A 22678-nucleotide genomic window follows, 5' to 3' on the forward strand; every position below is an offset into this window, starting at 1 on the left:
TACTCCAGGTGCGGTCTCACCAATGTCTTGTACAGTAGCAACAACACTTCCCTATTTTTATACTCTATTCCTTTAGCAATAAATGCCAAAATTCCATGTGCCTTTCTTGTTACCTGCTGTACCTAGCTTTCAGCGATTCATGCACGAGGACACCCAGATCCCTTTGCACTGAAGCATTCTGAAGTTTCTCTCCATTTAAATAATAAGTCGCCTTTTTATCCTTCTGACCAAAATGGATATCCTCACACTTATCCACGATAAACCCCATCTGCCAAATTTTGGCCCATTCACCTAACCTGTCCATATCCATTTGTAAATTTCTTATTTCTTCATTACAACTTATTTTCCCACCTATTTTGGTGTCATCTGCAAATTTAGCTATAGTACCTTCTATCCCTGAATCCAAGTCATTAATATAGATTGTAAATAGTTGGGGCCCAAGGACTGAACCCTGCAGCACCCCACGAGCTTGCCATCCAGAAAAAGACCCATTTATCCTGACTCTCTGCTTTCTGCTGGTTAGCCAATCCTCTTTCCAAGCTAATACATTACCCCTAACTCCGTGTGATCTTATCTTGTGTATTAATCTTTTGTGCGGCACTTTATCAAAGGCCTTCTGGAAGTCCAGATATACTACATGTACAGGATCCCCATTATCCACTTTGCTTGTCACATCTTCAAAGAAATCTAGAAAATTAGTCAAACATGATTTACTCTTCATAAAACCATGCTGACTCTGATGGATTGCCTTTTGACTTTCCAAATGCCCCATTACTACTTCCTTAATAATGGATTCCAACAATTTCCCAATGACAGACGTTAAACTAGCTGATTCAATAGTTTCCTACTTTCTCCCTTCCCCCCTTTTTGAATAAGGTTGTTATATTAGCATTTTTCCAATCCACTGGAACCTTTCTAGAATCCAGGGAATTTTGGAATATTATAGCCAATGCATCCACTATCTTTGCTGCCACTTCCTTTAAGACCCTGGGATGTAGGCCATCAGGTCCTGGGGACTTGTCACCCTTTAATCCCAATAGTTTGCTCAGTACTTTTTCTCTAGTGATGGTGATTGTTCTAAGTTCCTCCTTCTCTACACCCTCTGCTCTACCTGTTACTATTGGGGTGGTACTAGTGTCCTCCACTGTGAAAACTGAGGCAAAATATTGATTAAGCGTCTCTGCCATTTCTGCGTTCCCCACTGTTAACAGCCCAGTCTCATCCTCCAAGGGACCAACATTCACTTTAGCTACTCTCTTTCCTTTAAGAGAGCATGTGTCTGTCTAATGCCTCAGGCACTTGATTGACCAAAAATGTTAATATGTCATCAAGTGATGGTGTCTTTATACTCTACCTCATAAATCATGAAAAAGCAATTTAAGTAATGTTAGTGAGTGAATGAATTAAGAATTCAAGTTAAAAATTATAAACATTAAAAAGTTTACCAAGAAAACTGGAAACCAAAATTATAGAAAGGCCAGATGGCAACAAGGACAACCTTTACTCTTCATCATCAATTTTTCCAAGAGAAAATAGATCATTTTGCTTGGATGAATTGAAGCAACTTCCCAGCATTACCTTTTCTCGCTGAAGATTCAGATGCTTGGCTTTATCATCCACTGACTTGGTTTCTTTCTCATTGGTTTGCTCAACATCTTTGCCTGCGCTTACACCCTTCTGCTTTTTACTCTTGACTTCAACATTCTCTTTCATGTCAATACGTAGCTTGGGAACAAAACTGCCAAAGCAGGTATCAACAAACGCTTGGACACTGTTTGTTGGGTATGAAAGTAAGTTAGCAAAACTCTTTTTTGTAGATGGAGTTGGAGAAGATTCTCCAGGTGCAGCAGTATGAGCACTGCAAGTTTTTAAATCATCAATTTTTTGCTCATTTATTCCATTAACTTTTGAGTTCAAAGGTGCTGTCCATGTAGGATCTGTTCCAGCCTCTGGGTCACACAAAGGTAATTTATCATGCTTCTTGATATCCATTTGCCCTACATTCCCAAAATAACTGTTGATATGGTTTGCCACAAAGTTATATGTTTCTCCAAAATTTGTAGTGATGCAGCTAATATGAAAAAGACTCTCTTTATCAATTGCACTATTACTGGATGGTTCCTTAGATTTATCTTTAGGTTCTGAGCCAACAGCCGTGGTGGAAACCGAGTGGACGGTATTCTCTATTAGTTGGTTCAGATCTGAACCATCCTGAATTTTATCAGGCTTAGAGGTGGTTCCTTTCCTTGAGCTTTCACATGGCATCTCTATCTGAGTTTCTGAAACTTTCGCTGAAATATTTAGGCTGGGCTTCAATCGTACAAGTTTTCCAATGAGCTCGGTGTGTGTGTTACTGACAGCTTTCGACACAGAGTCTAAAGTGCTCTTGATGCGCGACATGCGATGCCTCAGGGGTGTTGATCCCTTTGGAGGGGAGGTACTCTGCTGCACAATGCAGATATACAAAAGAAGTCTGTGCTTTTTCAAGTTAGCAAGTAAGTGCTACTCCTCTTTGGGTCCATTTTCAGTGAATGTGCATGAGGGTAGCTTGGGCTTTATTACCGGACGGTTCCCTGTTTCGATAGTGGTCTCGAATAAGTGAAATTATCTATCTGTGATAATTCTTAAGTGCACAGTCCTCTGGGATGACAACTTAGCTAAAAGGTTTTGCACTGTTTGTAATATACAGGTAGCTTTCAAGACTCAAACTCAGACATAACTGGGAGGCTGCAGTGCTTCACACACTCCGCAATGATCCCTTGCTTTGTACGTCACCTGGTCTCCCTCTCAGTTTCTGAAAAAGAAAACAAAGATCACCGAGAATTATTTTGAAAGTCTGGATTGACATCAACAGAATAGCTTTAGCAAAGTACGAATTCTCTTTGTTATTGGGGCAAATTTAAATCACTGAAAGAATCACATGAATTATTATATTCCCTGTAACAGCATAACCTGAAAGCAATGTGCGAGTTTATATTTCATTGTTATTACTATACCAGCAATACGAAGAGAAGAAAAAAAAAATCACACAAGTCAATAAATTTTCATGTTGTAAAGACACTCAAAATGGTCTCGCCACTAGTGGAAATGGTTGTATCTAGAAATACCTGAACTTTGTGCCATATATCTAAAACTCCAAGTATTTTCTCTAAACAGAACTCAAGATAGGAAAGATAATATCTGTAACTTTACTGTGTGATCTCATTCACACAGTATGAGAATTATGCACTCAATATTCTGCTTCACTGAAATCACAGTAACAGAGCAGAGATTTCCCTACTTGCTGGTATGTCAGACTGAAATTAGTTGATGGCCTTCGCTTTCTCTCTCAGCATCAGTGAATGTCCTCCAAACTCAAGACATGGTTTCGTTACAAAAGCCACTTATATCTTACAGCCGGAGGACTGGTGACAACATTTTCTTGTGGAAGAACGTACTGTAATCCAATGTAACAATTCCTGAGACAAAACATTAGTTGATGATTGGTCACTGAAGAAACTAGAGAGGTAAACTACTGTTTATGATGGGTACCAGCTATCTGATGATGGTAAATTGAGATTTTTTTTAGTGCCCATTCCCACCAGTCGCTTTTTCTACTGCACTCAGTTTTGCATGCACTAAAGGTTTTTTGGTTATGAGCCAGATTTCTCACTGGTTGAGAGCCAGCACACTTTGTTTTAAAGCTCCAGCTACTCTTAAAGAACTCAGCTAAAATTATATTCCTTTTATGTTATGAATTAACAACAGCAACTTGCAAAATTAATACAGAAAAACATCCTAAGGCTGACTTCCATGTTCAAGGTGCAACCTGCATCTTGTACCATAGCAGAGAATCCAGAATGTAAATAAGCAACGCTGCCGGTAAGATTTTCAACATATGCTGGATGTACAAAATTTCTATACATACCTCCACTCGAACTCCGAATACCATCCAGCAGCACAATTACAAATTTTGTAACTCAAGACTGTTTAGTTTGTCAAGGGATAGCAGTTTGAGTAGTCTACTCTCTGATGAAAGACATAATTGGAGTGAGACAAATGCTAAAAATCTTTTCACTGATCTGGATAATCGCGAGAGAAGCTCGGTGACAAAATAAGAGCACCATAATGATTTAAGCATATCGCTACTAATGCACTAAATAAACCTAGTGACACCAGTCTGAGGCCTTTTCCCATCTGCACTGAGATCATGAGTTTTGCTCTCCATATTCCTGTTGCTAAATGGAATGACAACAACAGTAGCATGGTACAGAAGAAAATCTGCAAATGATAGAAATCCAAATATGAGAACAGAAAATGCTGGTAATACAGAGCAGGTCAATGAACAGTACAATTTGGGACTCCTAAAGATGACAGGCCCCAATGTAAACCAATGTTTGTCTTTCAGATATGGACTGACCATTTCCATCATGTTTAGCTCAGGTATTAGGCACTAATTTTATGGTGTTCAAATAAAGGAATTAGCACAGTGACTTTGAATGATAAATATGAATTCTGGAGGGAACATGTCTGCAGTTATGCCTACAAAATAATAAATTGTTGGGACGAGTGTTAAAAGCTTTTCCTTTCCACCTCCCCCACCCTCCAGTTCCAATTTTCCCTCTTTTGACTGCTGCTTGGCTATGGTCCCATGAAGATGTCACCCTCAAAACACTGCCATACAATGACCCACCCCTTCATGAGTGATTAGACGTACTGAGTCACCCAACCACAACGGACATCACAGGCAAGCCTGATACCATACACCATCGAAAGGTGCCCTAAGAGATCAATCAGGCATAGAAACCCGGGCTAACCTCTCCACCACTTCGAGCTGAGGTTAATTGTGCTTCAACTGCTACCTGACTAACTCAACCAGGAGGAAGAGGCTCCATAAATATCCCCATCCTCAGTGATGGGGAGCCCAGCATGTCAGTGCAAAAGAGAAAGCCAAAGTATTTACAACAATCTTCAGCCAGAAGTGCCAAATGGATGACCCATCTTGGCCACCTTCTGAGATCCCCAGCATCACAGATGCCTGTCTTCAGCCAATTCGGTTCACTCCATGTGATATCAAGAAACGGCTAAAGACACTGGACACTGTAAAGGCTATGGGCGCTGACAACATTCCAGCAATAGTACTCAAGACTTGTGCTCCAGGACTAGCCATGCCAACAGCCAAGCTGTACAGCTACAACAATGGCATCTATCCAGTATGTCCAGTCCACAAAAAGCAGGCCAAATCCAATCTGGCCAATTGCCACCCCATCACTCTATTCTCGATATCAAAGTGATAGGTGTCGTCGACAGTGCAATCAAGCGGCACTTACTCAGCAATGGCCTGCTCACTGACACTCAGTTTGGGTTCTGCGAGGGCTAATTAGCCCCTGACTTCATTTTAGCCTTAGTCCAAACATGGACAAATTGTTAAACTCAAGAGATGAGAAGAGAGTGACTGCCTTTGACATCAAGGCCACATTTGACCAAGTGTGGCATCAATGCACCCTAGTAAAACTGGAGTCAATGGGAACCAGGGGAAAACTCTCGGCTGGTTGGCATCATACCTAGTACAAAGGAAGATGGTTGTGGTTGTTGGGGGTCAATCATCTCAGTCCCTGGACATCGCTGCAGGAATTCCTCGGGGTAGTCTCCTAGGCCCAACCATCTTCAGCTGCTTCATCAATGACCTTCCCACCATAAGGTCAGAAGTGGGGATGTTCGCTGATGTTTTCACAATGTTCAGCACCATTTGCATCTCCTCAGATATTGAAGCAGTCTGTACCCATATGCAGCAAGAGCTGGACAATATTCAGGCTTAGGCTGATAAGTGGCAAATTACATTTGTGCCACACAAGTGCCAGGCAATGACCACCTACAGCAAGAGAGAATCCAACCATCTCTCCTTGACATTCAAGGACATTACCATTGCTGAATTCCCCTCTATCAACATCCTTGGGGTTACCATTATCAGACCAGAAACTGAACTGGGCTAGCCATATAAATACTGTGGCTACAAGAGCAGGTCAGAGGCTAGGAATCCTGTGGCAAATAACTCACCTCCTGACTCCTCAAAGCCTGTCCACCATCTACAAGGCACAAGTCAGGAGTGTGATGGAATACTTTACACTTGCCTGAATGGGTGCAGCTCCAACAACACTCAAGATGCTTGACACTAACCAGGACAAAACAGCCTACTTGATTGGCACCCTGTCCACAAACATTCATTCCCTCCACCACCAATGCACAGTGGCAACAGTGTACGCCATCTACAAGATGCACTGCAAGAACTCACCAAGGCTCCTTAGACAGCACCTTCCAAACCCAGACCTCTACCACCTAGAAGGACAAAGGCAGCAGATACATTTGAATGCCACCATCTGCAAGTTCCCCTCCAAGTCGCACAGCATCCCAACTTGGAACTCATATCACTGTTCCTTCACCTTCGCTGGGTCAAAATCCTGGAACTCCCTCCCTAATAGCACTGTGGGTGTACCTACACCACATGGACTGTAGCAGTTTAAGAATGCAGCTCATCACCACCTTCTCAAGGGCAATCAGGGATAGCCAATAAATGCTGGCCAGCAACGCCCACATCCCAAGAAAGAATAAAAAGAAACCTATGACCTTGTGCTGGATGGCTCAGTACCACACCAGGTAATACTTCTATTGATCGCCTAGTGGCTAGTGTATGAGTTATTTTAAACCTACGTTTCATCTCATGGTACTTGACAAGCTATGCTATCATAAAACTGTAAGCAGTGAACTACAAGAACAAAGCTCAGTTGGTTTATAAAGGCCAACCAAAATGCTGACATTTCAGGAGATTAATCTTAAAACTACTGAGATCATCAATGTAATTGAAACTGGAAGTCATCTTAAATAGAAACAATTCTGACATTCACAGGAGGGAATCAACTGCTTTCTAAATATGAAAGACAATTTTCAGAACAGCAAATGCTTGCTTATTCTACAGTATCAGTCAAATAAATTGAAAAGCTTTATGGCATGTTACTGCAGTAGGCAGAACAAATTCACAATATGGCTGATTTCATTGAATTCCCTTATCAGGTTGTACTCAAAGCACATTCCCTATCTCACCTTGTGAATCATTCAAGGATCTATTATTTACTTCTGACTCAACTCCACCGATATATCATCTGCAGACACAACATTAGCTTCCACATCTTCTGATGTCAGTCAACTCCACACCACCAGCACCTCACTTAATACCCAAGGCCTCTCTGATTTTAGACATCTCATCTTAAATAATTTTCTCTAGTTAAACATGGGGAAGACCAACGCCATCATCTTCAGCTCTTGCCACAAATATAGTACTCTTCAGTAAGAAGCCACCTCTGATAATAACAGGGTAATAAAATTCAGGGCTTCTGATTCATCCTCTGCACATCAACAATAAAGTTACATGCAAACAAAAAGTGAAACATATCGTACATGTCAATACATTTACATGGAAGGCTGTAATTATTCTCAGTTAACTCACTCCCCAATGTTATTAGAAATATTTATAACACACCTCTGAAACATGATCCTGAAAATATAAATAACTTCAAATCCTTATAGAAAGCAAAATATACTTCCCCTAAATCCTTACAAAATTTATTCAATAAGTTAGCTGAACCATACTAACAAGACAAATGTGGCAGTTAGGACACAAGAATCAATCTTAGAACCCCTCAAATCAAACAGGGATTGGTGGGGCGAGGGAAATCAAGTAGGGAACCCACTTGTGCTACTACCCAGCAATTCTTACTGGAGGCCTGCATGCAGAGAAGACAGGTGAAGCCAGACTTCTATGGTAAACTGTTGAAAAGACCGCAGACAGATTGACAATGACAAAGAGGAAAAATGCATCACAGTCACAGGGAAATAAAATAAAAGCAAAATACTGCTGATGCTGGAAATCTGAAATAAAAACAAAAAGTGCTGGAAAAACTCAGTCTGGAAGCTTCAGTGCAGACAGAAACAGAGTTATCATTTTGAGTTCAATACACGAAGTTCTAACCAGTTCTGAAGAAACAGAACTTGTAAATTTAATCAAAGTCATTTACAGCCTGTGGTAGGGGCAAAAATCCAATTGGAGAGAATTAAATAAGGAGTGTGCAGAAGCTCTCAATGCTTTGGAAATGAAGATTGGGGCTGGAGTGGTAGTTTGTAAGGTCTGGCTAGATGGGCAGTTGGAAACTCTTTTGAGTTACCAACAGTCACAGATTGCAACTTCTTTCGAGTACAATCACAGTTCTTGGTTTTTCCAGGAGTGGGACATGAACCCACAACCCTCTGATTCAAAGGCGAGGGTGCTATGAACTGAGCCACAGATGACACCTCAAAAGGAGGAGACACAACAGAGGACACTGAATAGATTGCCTCAGCCTTAACAAATGAGTCCACATGCCTCTCTCACTTGTTTTGGGTGCCAGGGCGGAGGATTGGGTTTTAAGGAGATGGCAGATAGTGATGAAGCCAGGAGATTATCTTTGCTCTCGGGGATGGTCCTTGAAGAGTAGGAAGCTTTTGCTGAACAGTCAGAGGTTGGATAAGGTTTTGTCTTATCTGGTCCAGCCAGCCAGATCTGGGTGAAGAATGAGCAAACCCAGTTGTGTGATGGGGGGGGGCATCATATCTGCCCAATTCTTGTACACAAATTTTTATACATACATATGAATTAGGAGAAGTAGACCATTTGGCTCCTCATGCCTGTTGCGTCATTCAATAAGGTCATGGCTGATCTGATTGTGGCCTCAACTCCACATTCTGCCTAGCCCTGATAATCTTAGATTCTTGATTGACAAGGGAGTCAATCTGCCTTTTAAGTACCTCTGCCTTAAAAATATTCAATCACCTTGCCTCCACCACTCTCTGGGGAAGAGAATTCCAAAGGCTCACGACCCTCAGAAAAAATTTCTTCACAAATGGCAGATCCCTTATTATTAAACTATGCCCCCTAGTTCTAGTCTCTCCCACAAGGGGGAACACCCATTCAGTATCCACACTGTCAAGTCCCCTCAGGATCTTAAATGTTTCAATAAGATCACCTCTCAATCTTCAAAACTCCGATGGATACAGGTCCTGCCCGTCCAACTTTTCCTCAGGAGATAACCGCCCCCCTCACCCACCCCATCCCCGCCACACCCCAGCCACTCTATCCCAGGTATCAGTCCAGTGAACTTCTCTGAACAGCTTATAACACATTTATATCCTTTCTTAAATAAGGGTACCAAAACTGTACACAGTACATATGAACATATGAATTAGGAGCTGGAGGAGGCCACTTGGTCATCAAGCCTGCTGCCATTCAATAAGATAGGCTGATCTGATTGTAACCTCAACCCCACATTCCCACCTACCCTCGGTAACCTTTTACTCCCTTGTTTATCAAGGCTCTATCTAGATCTGCCTTAAAAATATCCAAAGGCTCTGCTCCCACCACTTTTTGAGGTACAGTTCCAAAGACTCTAAACCCACAGAGAGAAAAAAATTCTCCTCATCCCTGTCTTAAATGGGCGACCCATAATTTTTAAACTGTGACCCCTAGTTCCCCGTCAAGACCCCCTCAGGGTCTTATATGTTTCAATCACCTCTTATTCTTCTAAATTCCAGTGGATACAAGCCTAACCTGTCCAACCTTTCCTCCTAAGACAACCTGCCCAATCCAGGTATTAATCTAGTAAACCTTCTCTCAACTGCTTCCAAGGCATTTACATCCTTCCTTAAATAAGGAGCCCAGTACAGCACACACTACTCCAGATATGGCCTGGAGCAAAGATGCGGGTCATACAGGAGTTGGGGGGGGTTTGGCTGGAGTTAAAGGCACTGACAGGGTGAGGGTCCTCTAGAGGCCCAACTCTGGGCAGCAGAGCCCCCACTGACAGCCTGGGCCGGGCCTGCGGGCTAACCCACTGAGAAGGCCGAAGTTGAAAGGCTTACCCGCCCCGCGAGCCGCATCGGACATCCTGACCGCCCCAGACGGAGACGGCCTGTAGCAGCTGTCCGGCCACCGAGACACGACCATCCGAGAAAGTAGACCCCCTCGCACGGACACCGAGTGAGGGACACTGCAGGGACTGGGCCTGGGCCTGTCAATCACCAACAGCCCCCCCCCCCCCCGCCCAGCGCAGCCTCCCATTGGCTGTGTCCGGCAGGCCACCACCGGCCTCCTCCAATCAGAGAACAGGTCGTCAGGCTGACCCCGCCCAGCGGCTGTCTATGACGTAATCACAGGGTTTACTGGCGGTCAGGGGTGTGGGGACACTTCCCAGTGCTGACTGGAGGTAAAAGTGGGTGGATGTCAGTTAAAAACACTCATGGAAAGTAAGAAAAAAAAGACGCCCTCTTGTTTTCCAACCTTATTGGTGGGGGAAAGATAAAAACACACAGGCTTGTCAACAATTGGGAAATGATCCCAGCTTTTCAGCTTGGGATAAAATTAGAAAGTGCTGGAAAAGCTGAGCAACATCTGTAGAGAGGAAAACAGTTAATTGGAGAGTTCATTATGACCCTTCATCTTGAGTTTCAAAGAAGAGTCATATTGGACTCCAAACATTCTTTGCCTCTGGAGACAGTGGACAAAACATGAAAGTTCATATTCCCTGCCACTGGAAAGATATTCTACACACAATTTATATAGCAATATATTAAAGAGGTGTGAAAGTCCTTGATAGATCTTTGCTAACAGGATTACTGAATATATTAACTTTCAGTTAAATGGAAACAAAGAACTTTGCAGAGATAAAGCTATTTGGAGAAGTGAAATTTTGCTGGATGTTTGTACAGTTTTGGTGGGATTTTCAATTTTGGTGATGACTGATTAGTTAGATGGCCTGAAGTAATGCTTTAGTTTAGATGACTCAAGGAAATTTCATTGAAATTAGTATAAGAAGTTCAGTCCAGCACTTCAACAGCTTTTAGTTACTCCCTGGTGGTTTAGGAATCCAAGGAGGTCTTGTGGTGCAGTGGATAGTGTCCCTCTGAGCCAGAAGCTCTGGATTCAAGCCTCGCTCCAGGACTTGATGGCCAAGGGAGCTGTGTTCACAATGTGGCCAAACAGGTTGAGTATCAACTTGTGAAACCTTCCAACATGTCTATGGCAGGCGGTAAGAGTGGGAGAGATTCCTGGTCAGCCATGTTATGGAAAGAAATTGGAGTCTCTACGATCACTATCCATAGCTCCAGGCTACAAAATGCATGTAACAGTGTAGGTTGCTCTTTGGAGGGCAGGTTGACTCAGTTGACTGGAAGCTGGTGTGGATCAGATTGGTGCGTGAGTTTGATGCCCCTTCTGGCTGGGGCAGATTCAGGACCTGCCTCCTTGCCCTACCTGTGGTGGAGGTCATGTCACTGTAGCTTGGACCTGCCTTTGGGTAGAGAATTTAGGAATTAGTGAGTTTCAGTAAATTATTGGAAGTATCAAAAAGTACATTGTAAAACTATTAACATATGCAATGTGCTAGCCTCTGTAGCCACTGGTCATCGTGGTGGTGCATGCCAACTCACAGGGTGTCGCCATTTTCCTCTGTCATCAACTAGTAACTACCAGGTGCAATAATCGATGTCTAGGGCCTTCATATCTCACTTATAAGCATCTTTGAAGTTGAGCTTTGGGCATCCTATCCTACTGGTCGCCTGTCTCTGGCTACCTCACCTTGCAGAAAGTCCTTGGGTATGTGAACGTCTTCCATCCTGCAGCCGTACCCGAACCAACAGAGTCACCGCTGTTTGATGACTGCTAACAAACTTGGGAGCTCTGTCTTTCAGAGGACTGCTGCCTTTGTGATATTGTCCTTCCAGGATATAACCACAATGTGCTGCAGACAGCAAGATGAAAATTGTTGAGGTTTTTTTCTTGATAGCTGTAATTCATCCATGTTTCACAGCCACACAGCAAGGGGCTGAGAACACAAATTATTTACCAAATATATACTGTAGAGGCCATCTTAACAAGAAAAAAATGCTTGAACATGATCCCTCACATGAAATAATCTTAAAGCACTTTTAGAGTGCAGTAATTGTTATCAGATAGGCAAACACAGCAACCATTCTGCAACAACATTATCCCACAGACAGCAATGAAGGAATGCCTAGTTAATCCTTTTCTTGGTGATATTGTTTAATAGAGGAGTATTGTCCAGAACGTCCTGTTCTTCTTTGAATCAAACAATGGAATCTTTAACATCCACCTGAATAACAGACAGGAACCTGTGTTAGCAATTCATCAAATGTATAGTACCTGCAATCATCACAGCCTGAGGACATTGCTGCAGCAGATCCTTGGCACAAGCATCATAAGCTGTTTCATCAATGATCTTCTCTTCATCATAAAGTCAGGAATGGGGCTGTTTGCTGACTTTTCCACAGTGTTCAGCTTCATTGGCATCTCATCTTCTAATGAACCAGCCTATATCAGCCTATATTAGATTTGGATCACATCCAGGCATGGCCTGACATAAATGTCAGATTATGATGACCTGAAATAAGAGAAGGCCTAGCCATCTCCTCCTGACCTTCAATAATACTGCTGCCAAGTCACAACAACATCTTGCAGATCACCATTGACTAGAAACATAACTAGACCAGCCCAACACTCAGGCTGGCTACATGAGAATGCAGAGGCTGAGTATTCTGTCACAAGTGGCTTCTCCACCCTACCATCTAAAAACTTGAAGTCAGTAGACCGCACTATAGAAGCTTGGCATCTTCTAAAATAGAACAGTTTGCTTGGCTGCCCCACTGGGATAGGATTGAGGCAGGAGAAATTAAATAACTGAGATGTAATGGAGCAAAAGGCAAAGGGAATGGTAATGGTTGTAGTAAAGAGATAAAGCATTTGTCCAGAGCATGTGTAAATGCGAGAATAAAGAACATCTCTGTCTGAAAGCAAAAATATGGGCCAGAATTTTTCATCCCACAGGCAGGCGTGTGCCTGACCCAATCGGGAGTAAAATAGTGCGCGATGGCGTTGGACAAGTGTCCTGACGTCATTGTGCACTTGTGCGATATTTCGCTTGGCGGACGGGTGCTGGAGCCATGCCCACCATTAATTAAGCGGCCACTTAAGGCCCTTAACAGTCCAATTGACTGTGATTTTTCCTTTCCTGTGCGATTTTCTGCTTGTTGCATGGGCAAAACGGGCAGGCAGCCTGCCAACATTTTCACAAACCTCATCCAGGGGTAGGATAAAAAGGGTCAGCAGCATTGCCAATGTGAGCAGTGAGGAGTTTTGGAGATAGTTTGCATCTGGTTGCTTATTGGTACTTGGCAGCTTCATCTCTGTTTGGGGCGTCATTCTTAGCTTTTCCAGGCTTCATTTCAAGACTCATTGCTGTCTGCCAGGCCCCTGGAGGATTCAGACCATGTGGACTCTTTCAGGTATCAGACAGCCTTCCCTTACCCTGGTAATGGGGATTGTGGTCTCTGCTGAAGGCACCTCCTCTGAGGATGAAGAGAGGGGCAGAAGGGAGAGGAGACCATGTGTCCCTATGTAGCTTCCAGGCGAGGGACCTGTGGGAGGAGTGACGCAAGCACAAGGGACGCAGGGCCAACAGGTAGTCCAAGCTAGAAGGGGCCGCAGAAGACTATCCTGCTGCCAAGATTTACAGGCGGCGATGCAGCTACCTCAATATGTCAGAGGTACATTGCCGAAGGAGGCTCCGCCTCTCAAGGGAGACCATGACCTCCATTTGTCAGATGATCAGGCCTGAGATCAGCTCCAACTGTGTGGGTGGACACCCCATGCCAGTTGCTCTGAAGGTCACAGTGGCCCTCAACTTCTATGCTTCTGGTTCTTTCCAGGGTTCAGTGGGGGATCTGTGTGGAGTCTCCCAATCAACTGTCCACAGTTACATCAAGCTGGTGACAGAAGCTCTGTTCAGGTGAGTACTGACCTTTATTATTTACCATATGGACGAGGCCAGTCAGGCTGAGCGAGCCAGAGGCTTTGCAGCGATTGCTGGGTTCCCCCGTGTCCGGGTTGCATTCGACTGCACACATGTGGCCATCAAGGCGCCAGTGGGTGAGCCCAGTGCCTTCATCAACAGGAAGGGCTTCCACTGCATGAACGTGCATATAGTGTGTGACCACAGGATGCAGATTCTACAAGTCTGTGCAAGATACCCTGGCAGCTCCCATGACGCTTACATCCTGAGACACTCCCAGGTGCTGAGGCCCTTCAGCACTCCAACCTGACTGGATGGATGGCTGCGGGGAGGCAAGGGCTATCTGTTGAAGAGGTGGCTCATCATGCCGTCGGCCGCCCAAGAACGCAGGCAGAAAAGTGTTCCGAGTCATGCCTCCACAAGGGCAGTGGTGGAGAGGACCATAGGTCTTCTCAAGATGCCTGGGCTCTTCAGGGGGCGCACTACAATTCCTGCCAGTCCGGGTGTCACTGATCGTGGTTGCATGCTGCACTCTCCACAATCTGGCACTGGCAAAGAGGACCCACTGGAAGAAGAGGACCTTGATGCAGCTTCAGGGGCCACAGATGATGAGTCCAATAGTGAGTCTAAAGTGGAACAAAGTGAGGAGAATGCTGAGGGCGTGGAGCCAAACCTCAGTAAGCTGCAGGGAGGCAGGGACACCAGGGACGCCTTGATCCAGCTAGGCTACCAAAGATTAGCTTCAAATGCCAGGGCTGCCGCCTCCATCCCAGATGTCTGAAAGGACCCTTTCATTTGAACCCAAAGAATGCTCAGTGCCTGTGCAATAAAGTTCAGAGCTACGTACGTCCATTACATACTGGCGTTCCCTGCACCAATGAAATAAAAAGGTGAAGCATGCTCAGGCCATGATGACAAAAACACAACTTATGTCATTCTGACAGTTCAATAATCTTAACAGAAACATTTCTGGCATTCAACATCAGACCAGTATACATACGGTAAATAAAAATGAACATAAAATCACCCATGACCTGTCCCTCTCGTGCTCATGGTGCCTTTAACTTACATTTGTGAGTGCTACGTCTAGGTGCTCCCCCCTTGCTGGCACCAGTATTGGAGGCAGCCTGCTGACCCTGCTGTCTTGTTGGCTTTGATGACCTTGGTGGTTGTCCTCTGGCCAGTAGAGCCTGTGCTGGCCACGCCTGGGAGGGAGCAGCCAGTGCCATGGCTGGCATCTCCCCAGTCATCACAGCCTCATCAGATGCCACGGTCACTGGCGTAGGAGCTGCTGCCATCATCCAGAGTGCCCTGAGAGGAGCCCGCAGAGATGCCAAGCAGCTCATGTGCCAACTTGAGGTTGCTCTGGACCTCCTTGCGTACCATTGATGGATGGGCATCTAGCTGGGATACTGGGTGCCTCATCCATTTCCCAGACTGACACTGACCACCTGAGGTCACTGCCTGTGTGAGGGCTTGCAGGTCCGAGCGCATCCCCAGGAACCCCTCATTCCATCCCTGAAGCTGCCTCTTCTCGAGAGTCGCCACTCTCTCAATGGAGGATGCAGTGCGCTCGGCCATGACAGTGCTCACGCTCCGCATGAACTCCTCCATCATGGAGACCATGGCACGCACACCCTCACGGTTCTCCGTCAGATCCTCCCGCACATCTCGCTGGACATCCAGCATCTGCCACCTAATGGATGACTCCAGAGGCTCATCGTCAGCCTTTGACTGAGCATTGTCCTGGTCTGCTGCAGTCCTCCGACTGCCAGCGCCCTGGGTACTCTCTGCCTCTGCCTGCACCTCAAGCGATTTTAAAGTGCCCTCACCAATGTGTACCAAGATACTAGCCGCTGCTCTAATGCCCATCGAAGTGTTGGTATCTGAAGTCATGCCTGCTTCAAAGAGCAGGTGTAACGCAGGTGCAAATGACATCCGATGGTCCTCCGGTGTCAAGGGTGTCCTTTTGGGGTCCAGAGAGTGAACCCTTGCTGGCGAACCTAAAAGGGAGAAGAAGGACATGTCATTAGTTAAAGTCATCACACTGTTACTGTGCATGCCAGGCACCCTGGTAAGACAACGGAGATGGGCATCATGGTGCCCTCGTCTTCCAATGATCAATGGGGACTCCAGGTTCAAGGCTCCCATCAATGAAGAGATGACGCTAGAATGGTTGCACAAGCCAAAATTCTCACCTCAGTGCACTGCGGTCTTATCATCATCTGGCACCCCCACCTCTCCATGCCCAGTTGCATGTGGGGCGTGCCAGCTCTCGGACTCTAGGGCATCTTGTTCATACCTCCAGTGGATTAGGAGGCTAGAGGGGCCTCCGCTGGTCCGTGACCTTTCTATGTTGTTATGGGCCATTTTCTCCTGGAACAACAGAGGAGCATTGATTAGTCTACTCTTACATTCAGCACCATTGCAGCCTGGCCAACCCCAGCTGAGGAACACCTGGCAGGGCACATCCGAGTCATGGCCCTTGAGCTGCAAGGTACTCAGTTCAAGCAGCCAGGGCTCACCCCCTTGGCCAGCTCCAGTGTGATTGACAGTTGGCAGTCAGACTCTAGCACCCCTGAGGTGGACGGGGAGACAGCCAGACCTTAACACATCTGCACACTAACCCATGCCAACATAGTATTCACCCTTCCTGAGCACAGCAGGTCACTGAAGCGCTTTCCGGCACTGCACCCAGGAGTGCCGCACCACGTTACAGCTGCTGACCAGCACTGCCACCTCCTCCCATGCCCTCTTGGTGAGGTGCAGTGGCTCCTCCTCCCATCCCTGGGAACAAGGGTGTCCCCCCTGGCAGCCAACTCCTCCAGGAGGATGGCAAGGCACTCATCAGAGAAGCAGAGGACCGAGTGCCCGCCTGACCTGCCCCCCCCGCCTACCGTGCCCAGCTGCACTCGGGTCCATAGTGTCGGCTCAGGGAGCGTCCTCCATTGCAGTCTTTCAAGAACTGCCTGGGCCGCTTTTAAACCAGCGGCTGGGTTGCCATTGGACCCGGCGGCCGACAGGCCCCCGCCCCCACTCAGCCCTTCCTGGCCTGCGCGGAGCTGCATTTCACACTGGCGGGCCTTAATTGGCCTGAAAGGAAAATCCTGCCCATGAAAAACAAGATTCAAACTGGCACATGAAAAAAAACAAATCAAAATTCAGGACAGAGTTCATGGTCTGAATATGTTGAACTTAATGTTGTGTCCAAAAGGCTGTAAAGTGCCCAATCAGAATATAAGGTGCTGTTCCTCGAGCTTGGGCCATTGGCACCCTAACATCCTAACTCAGACATACATTATCCTTGCTTCATTGTTGCTTGGTCAATGCCTTGGAATTCCCTATATAGCCCGATTCTGTCTCCGCAAAGACTGCATCAGTTCAACAATAAGTCCCATCACCTCTCAGGACAACTATAGAGTGGGCAAGAATGTGGCCTTACCAGCATCGCTCACATCCTGAAAATATTATCTTTTAAAATCCAGAAAGAGAGAACTAGTTTTGTGATAGTTTCTCGGAGCAGTATGTACTGGAACGAACCAAGGATAAAGCTTTCTTAGATTTAGTATTGTGTAATGAAGCCGGCTTAATTAGTAATGTCATTGCAAAAGATCCGCTGGAGGGAAATAGTGATCATAATACCATTCAATTCCATGTTAAGTTTGAAAGTGAAAGCAAAAAATCTTAAACTTAAACAAAGTCAATTACATTGATAAAAGGGCAGAACTGGCTAGGTTTAATTGGGTAAATAGACTAACAGGTACGAAGGTAAATGAACAGCGGGAAACATTTAAAGAAACAATTCAAAATGTTCAACATAAATACATTTCACTGAAGAATAAAAACTCAACAAGAGGGGTTCATGTGTGGCTCACCCAGGAAGTTAAGGATAGTATTAGATTAAAGGAAGAGGCTTACAATGCTACAAAAGACAGTAGCAAGTCTCATGATTGGGAGTGTTTTAGAAACCAGCAAAAGGCCACCAAAAAGTTAATAAAAAAGGGAAAAATAGAATGAAAGTAAGCTAGCCAGGAATATAAAGACAGATTGTAAGAGCTTAGAAGCAGAAGTCGGAGAAATTATCATGAGGAATGAGAAAATGGCAGAGGTATTGAACAAATATTTTGTATCTGTCTTCACAGTAGAGGACACAAGTTCCATATCAGAAATAGACAGTAACCTAGAGGCTAAAAAGAATGAGGAAATTGTGGAAATTAATATCAGCGGACATAAAGTATTGAGGAAACTTAAGGGGCTTGATGGTTTATGCCCTAGGGTTCTAAAAGAGATAGCTGCAGAGTTAGTGAATGTACTGGCTATGATTTTCCAAAATTTCTTAGATTTGGGAATGGTCCCACTAGACTGGAAGTTGATAAATGTTACATTGCTTTTCAGGAAAGGAGGGAGAGAGAAAACAGGGAACTACAGGCCAATTAGTCCAACATCAGTTGTTGGAAAAATGCTGGAATCTATTATTAAGGAAGTCTTAACAATGCACTTAGAAAAGCATTGAATTATTAGAATTAATCAACATCGTTTTACTAAAAGGAAATCCTGTTTGACAAACTTATTAGAGTTTTTGGAGGATGTAACTTGTAGGGTAGAAAGAGGGGAACCAGTAGATGTAATATGCCTGAGTATCCAAAAGGCATTTGATAAGGTCCCACACAAAAGGTTAATAGGTAAGATAAGGGCTCATGGAGTTGGGAGTAATATATTAGCATGGATAGAGGATTGGTTTATGGATAGAAAACAGAGAGCGTGCATAAACAGGCTTTTTCACATTGGTAGGCAGTGAATAGTGGAGTGCCATAAGGGTCAGTGCTGGGGCCTCAGCTATTTACAATCTATATTAGTGACTTAGATGAAGAGACAGGGAGTAATGTATCTAGGTTTGGTGATGATACCAAGCTAGGTGGAAAGGTAAGCTGCAGGGGGAGGACATATAGAGGTTGCAAAGAGATATAGACAGATTAGGTGAATGGGCAATAAGATGGCAGATGGAGTATGATGTAGGGAATTGTGAAGTTATTCATTTTGATTGTACGAATGAAAAAACAGAATATTTTTTAAAAGGTGGGAAACTTGTAAGTGTTGATATTCAAAGAGACTTGGGTGTGCTTGTACAAGGAATGCAGAAAGATGCAACAAGCAATTGGGAAGGCAAATGGCATGTTGGTCTTTATTGCAAGGGATTGGAGTACAAGAATAAAGAAGTCTTGCTACAGTTGTACAGAGTTTTGGTGAGAACTGTGTGCATTTTTGGTCTCCGCATTTAAGAAAGGATATACATGCATTGGAGGTGGTACAACAAAGGTTCACTAAACTGGTACCTGGGATAAGGAGGGTTGTCCTATGATGAGAGGCTGAGTAAATTGGACTTACATTCTCTGGAGCTTAGAAGAATAAGAGGTGATCTCACTGAAATCTACAAAATTTTGAAGAGGCTTGATAGGGCAGGCACTGAGGAATTGTTTCCACTGATTGGGGAATCTAAAACACGGAGGCACACCGTGTATAAGGGGCAATTATTTAGGACTGAGAAATTACTTCACTCAAAGGGTTGTGAATCTTTGGAATTCTCTATCCTAGAGGGTTATGGATGTCCCATCACTGAATACACTTAAGACTGGGATAGACAGCCCCAGGGATATGGAGAGTGGAGGGGGCGGGGGTGGGGGGGGGTGTTGTGTGGTAGGGGGGAAATAGAGTAGGAGCCCAAGCTCAGCTATGATCATATTGAATGGCAAAGCAGGCTCAATAGGCCAGGTGGTCTACTCCTGCTCCTATTTCTTATGTTCTTATGTTCGGAGGTGGGACTGTTAGGAACAAGGAGAAGAGGAAGGCCTAAGATCAGATGAAAAGATGTGATGGTGAAATGGCTTAAATGGAATGGAATTGGAAGACAAATGGGTGTCTGACAAGAGGAGATGGAGAAGTGTGGTCAACCAGCATTGTGGCAACCCCAAGTAAAATGGGAAAAACTGATAGAAGATAAAGCAAGAGAAAGAGAGGAGCAGACTACCCTCCAAAGGAGCAGAGGAGTGGGACAGGAGTTCCAGGTGCAGGGAACCCTTGTTATTGACAATGACTGATAGACACATAGTGCTGGACAAGTGTCAATTGATGGTGAATCAGAGGAGAGTGGTCTTGAGAAACATTGGGGCATCATGGAGTAAGCGCTTTGGACAGGCTACAATAATGGTAGAATAGGGTGAGGGGGGAGGGAGTTCTAGAGTCAGGTGTGGACAATCTTATTTACAAGTATGACTGAGAGTCCCAAATGATGTGTTGCCTCCCTGATACTGGAGTGAAGAGCATCATGCAACTTTCTGGATAAAGAAACTTTGTGAAATGAGAGCCAAAGCAGCCAAATGTCGCAGCCCTTGGAATTCAGGGCCATAATAGAAGAATACTTGAGATCTTGTAGAGGTTTTTTAAGCAGTTAGACAATCCAGATTGAAAGACAAATGTTCAAAGTTGGTAACCTCCAGACTTCTTCCTGTGCCACTAGGCCAAGGAGAGGAAACTGTAAATAATTAATTTGTGCATGTAAGGCTACAACAGGAGGGAAAGGTTCACATTCTTGATGCATTGAAATGGTTTCTGGAATAAGGTAAGACTATACCAAAAAGACAACATCAAAGAAAGGGCAAATGGAGAAGCCGGGAAGGATTTAAAATAATATGACAGGGTTGGGGAAAGTGGATGTTTGAAATTAGAAAGTGAGAATAGAGTTGTTAAAGATACTGGAAAAGATCATGAAGGCCTCACTGAAATAAATAGTGAGGAAAAGCTACCAGAAGATATAGTAACAGGAACAGGCTATGTATGAGAGTTGTGCTAGAAAAGACTAAAATTGAATGAAAAAGAAACAAGACCTATATTTGGTTTGTCACCACCACAAATCACCATGTTATACTATGGCCTGACTTCATTTCAGCACTGAGAATGTTATTATTCTCCTGGTCCCTGATCTGCATTGACATTAAGCAAGATTGGGCCAGTATATCCAAACTACAGTGCTAGTTTCCACATAACTTTCTGACCATGGAAAAAGAGGCTGCAAACTTCTGTGTTGCATGCATGTACTCTGCTGACTTATGTCCAAATCTTGGTTAAATATATCTATTGGTTTCAAGCCAGTGATGCAATTTGCTCCTAGTAATTTAAAGTTAATTAGTTTGAATTAACATTTAATTTAATTTTTCTCATACAGAGAGCCCTCTGTGCCCTTTTACTGAAATTGCTTAATTCAAACTATTGGATAATTTTATTTTTTTCAGTAAAAAACAACTTCAAATTAACAGGAGAATGTAGATTGCCCACTTTGTAACCAATGAGCCCTGGACACCTGCTATTGAATGCATGCACAGAACTCAGAGTTACAGAATGCTTAGTTTTAACACTCAGAGATATGGTGGGTGGATGGGGTAAGGGGAAGCATAGATATTTTGATCTACTGGAGAGGGTTTTACAACCCCAAGCATCAATGCATATACAATACATCAATTGGCATCTGCCCATTTTTGAATTGATAGGCCCTCAGTAATGCTTCATGTGAAGATGGATGTAGAACAATAGTCAAACAACTGAAGCAGTCTGTGTCCATATGCAGCAAGACCTAGACAACATTCAGGCTTGGGTTGATAAGTGGCAAGTAACATTTGAGCCATACAAGTGCCAAACAATGACCAGCTCCAGCAGAGAGAATCCAACGATTTCCCCTTAGCATTCAATGGTATCACCGTCACTAAATCCCCACTATCAACATACTGGGGGTTACCATTGACCAGAGACTGAACTGGACTAGCTATATAAATACTGTGGGTACAAGAGCAGGTCAAAGGCTAGGAATCATGCAACGAGTAACTCACCTCCTGACTCCCCAAAGCCTGTCCACCATCTACAAGGCACAAGTCAGGAGTGTGATGGAATACCCTCCACTTACCTGGACAAGTGCAGCTCCCACAACATTCAAGAAGGTCAACACCATCCAGGACAAAGCAGCCTGCTTGATTGGCACCCCATTCACCACCACCTTCAACATTCACTCCCTCCAGCACCAACGCAGGGTAGCAGCATTGTGTACCATCTTCAAGATGCACTGCAGGAATTCACCAAGGCTCCTTCAAATGGACCTTCCAAACCCACAACCACTACCATCTAGAAGGACAAGGGCAGCAGCTGCATGGGAACACCACCACCTGGAAGTTCCCCTCCAAGTCACTCACCATCCTGACTTAGAAATATTCCTTCACTGTCGCTAGGTCAAAATCCTGGAATTCCCTCCCTAACAGCACTGTGGGTGTACCTACACCACGTGGACTGCAGCGGTTCAAGAAGGCAGCTCACCACCACCTTCTCAAGGGCAATTAGGAATGGGCAATAAATTCTGGCCTCCCTAGCCACTTCCACATCCTGTAAAAGAATAAAAAAAGTTGACGGAGCTCAATAGGTTTGGCAGCATCTGTGGAGAGGGAAACAGGTAACGGTTTGAGTCCGTATGGCTCTTCTTCAGATCTCTTGAGTTCAGACCTGCTGAGTTTTTCCAGCATTTTTTTGTTTTTATTTCAGGTTTCCAACATCTGCAGTATTTTGCTTCTATCAAGTCGACAGAGCGCTCAGGTGGATGGTCTGGGTACTTTTTAAACTTCCTTATAAAGCTGCAGGCAGGTTGAAACGACCTAGTCCGGTTGATCTGAACCCTCTTAATAAAATGCACCCAGAATTGATTCCCTTGGGAACAGCCTTGACTTTAGACAAGCTATGCATCCCTTCACCACCGTTCCCTAAGGGTGGCTCCATCG

The 22678-nt window shown here is 44.5% G+C and overlaps 1 protein-coding gene across 1 annotated transcript in view; it reads right to left on the minus strand.

Moving 5' to 3' along the window:
* The window catches only part of pnpla8 (patatin-like phospholipase domain containing 8), a 71759-nt gene extending 61655 nt beyond the window's left edge, over nucleotides 1–10104 (minus strand). Inside the window, exons 1-2 of the mRNA XM_078568479.1 lie at nucleotides 9925–10104; nucleotides 1579–2794 (exon numbers count right to left, since the gene is read on the minus strand). Of these exons, the coding sequence (XP_078424605.1) occupies nucleotides 1579–2400 (822 nt within the window). The 5' untranslated portion in view covers nucleotides 2401–2794; nucleotides 9925–10104. The remainder of the gene's footprint in view (nucleotides 1–1578; nucleotides 2795–9924) is intronic.
* Between the last annotated feature and the right edge of the window lie 12574 nt (nucleotides 10105–22678).

This window comes from Cetorhinus maximus, chromosome 22 (assembly GCF_964194155.1).
Source record: "Cetorhinus maximus chromosome 22, sCetMax3.hap1.1, whole genome shotgun sequence".
NCBI classification, from domain to species: domain Eukaryota; kingdom Metazoa; phylum Chordata; class Chondrichthyes; order Lamniformes; family Cetorhinidae; genus Cetorhinus; species Cetorhinus maximus.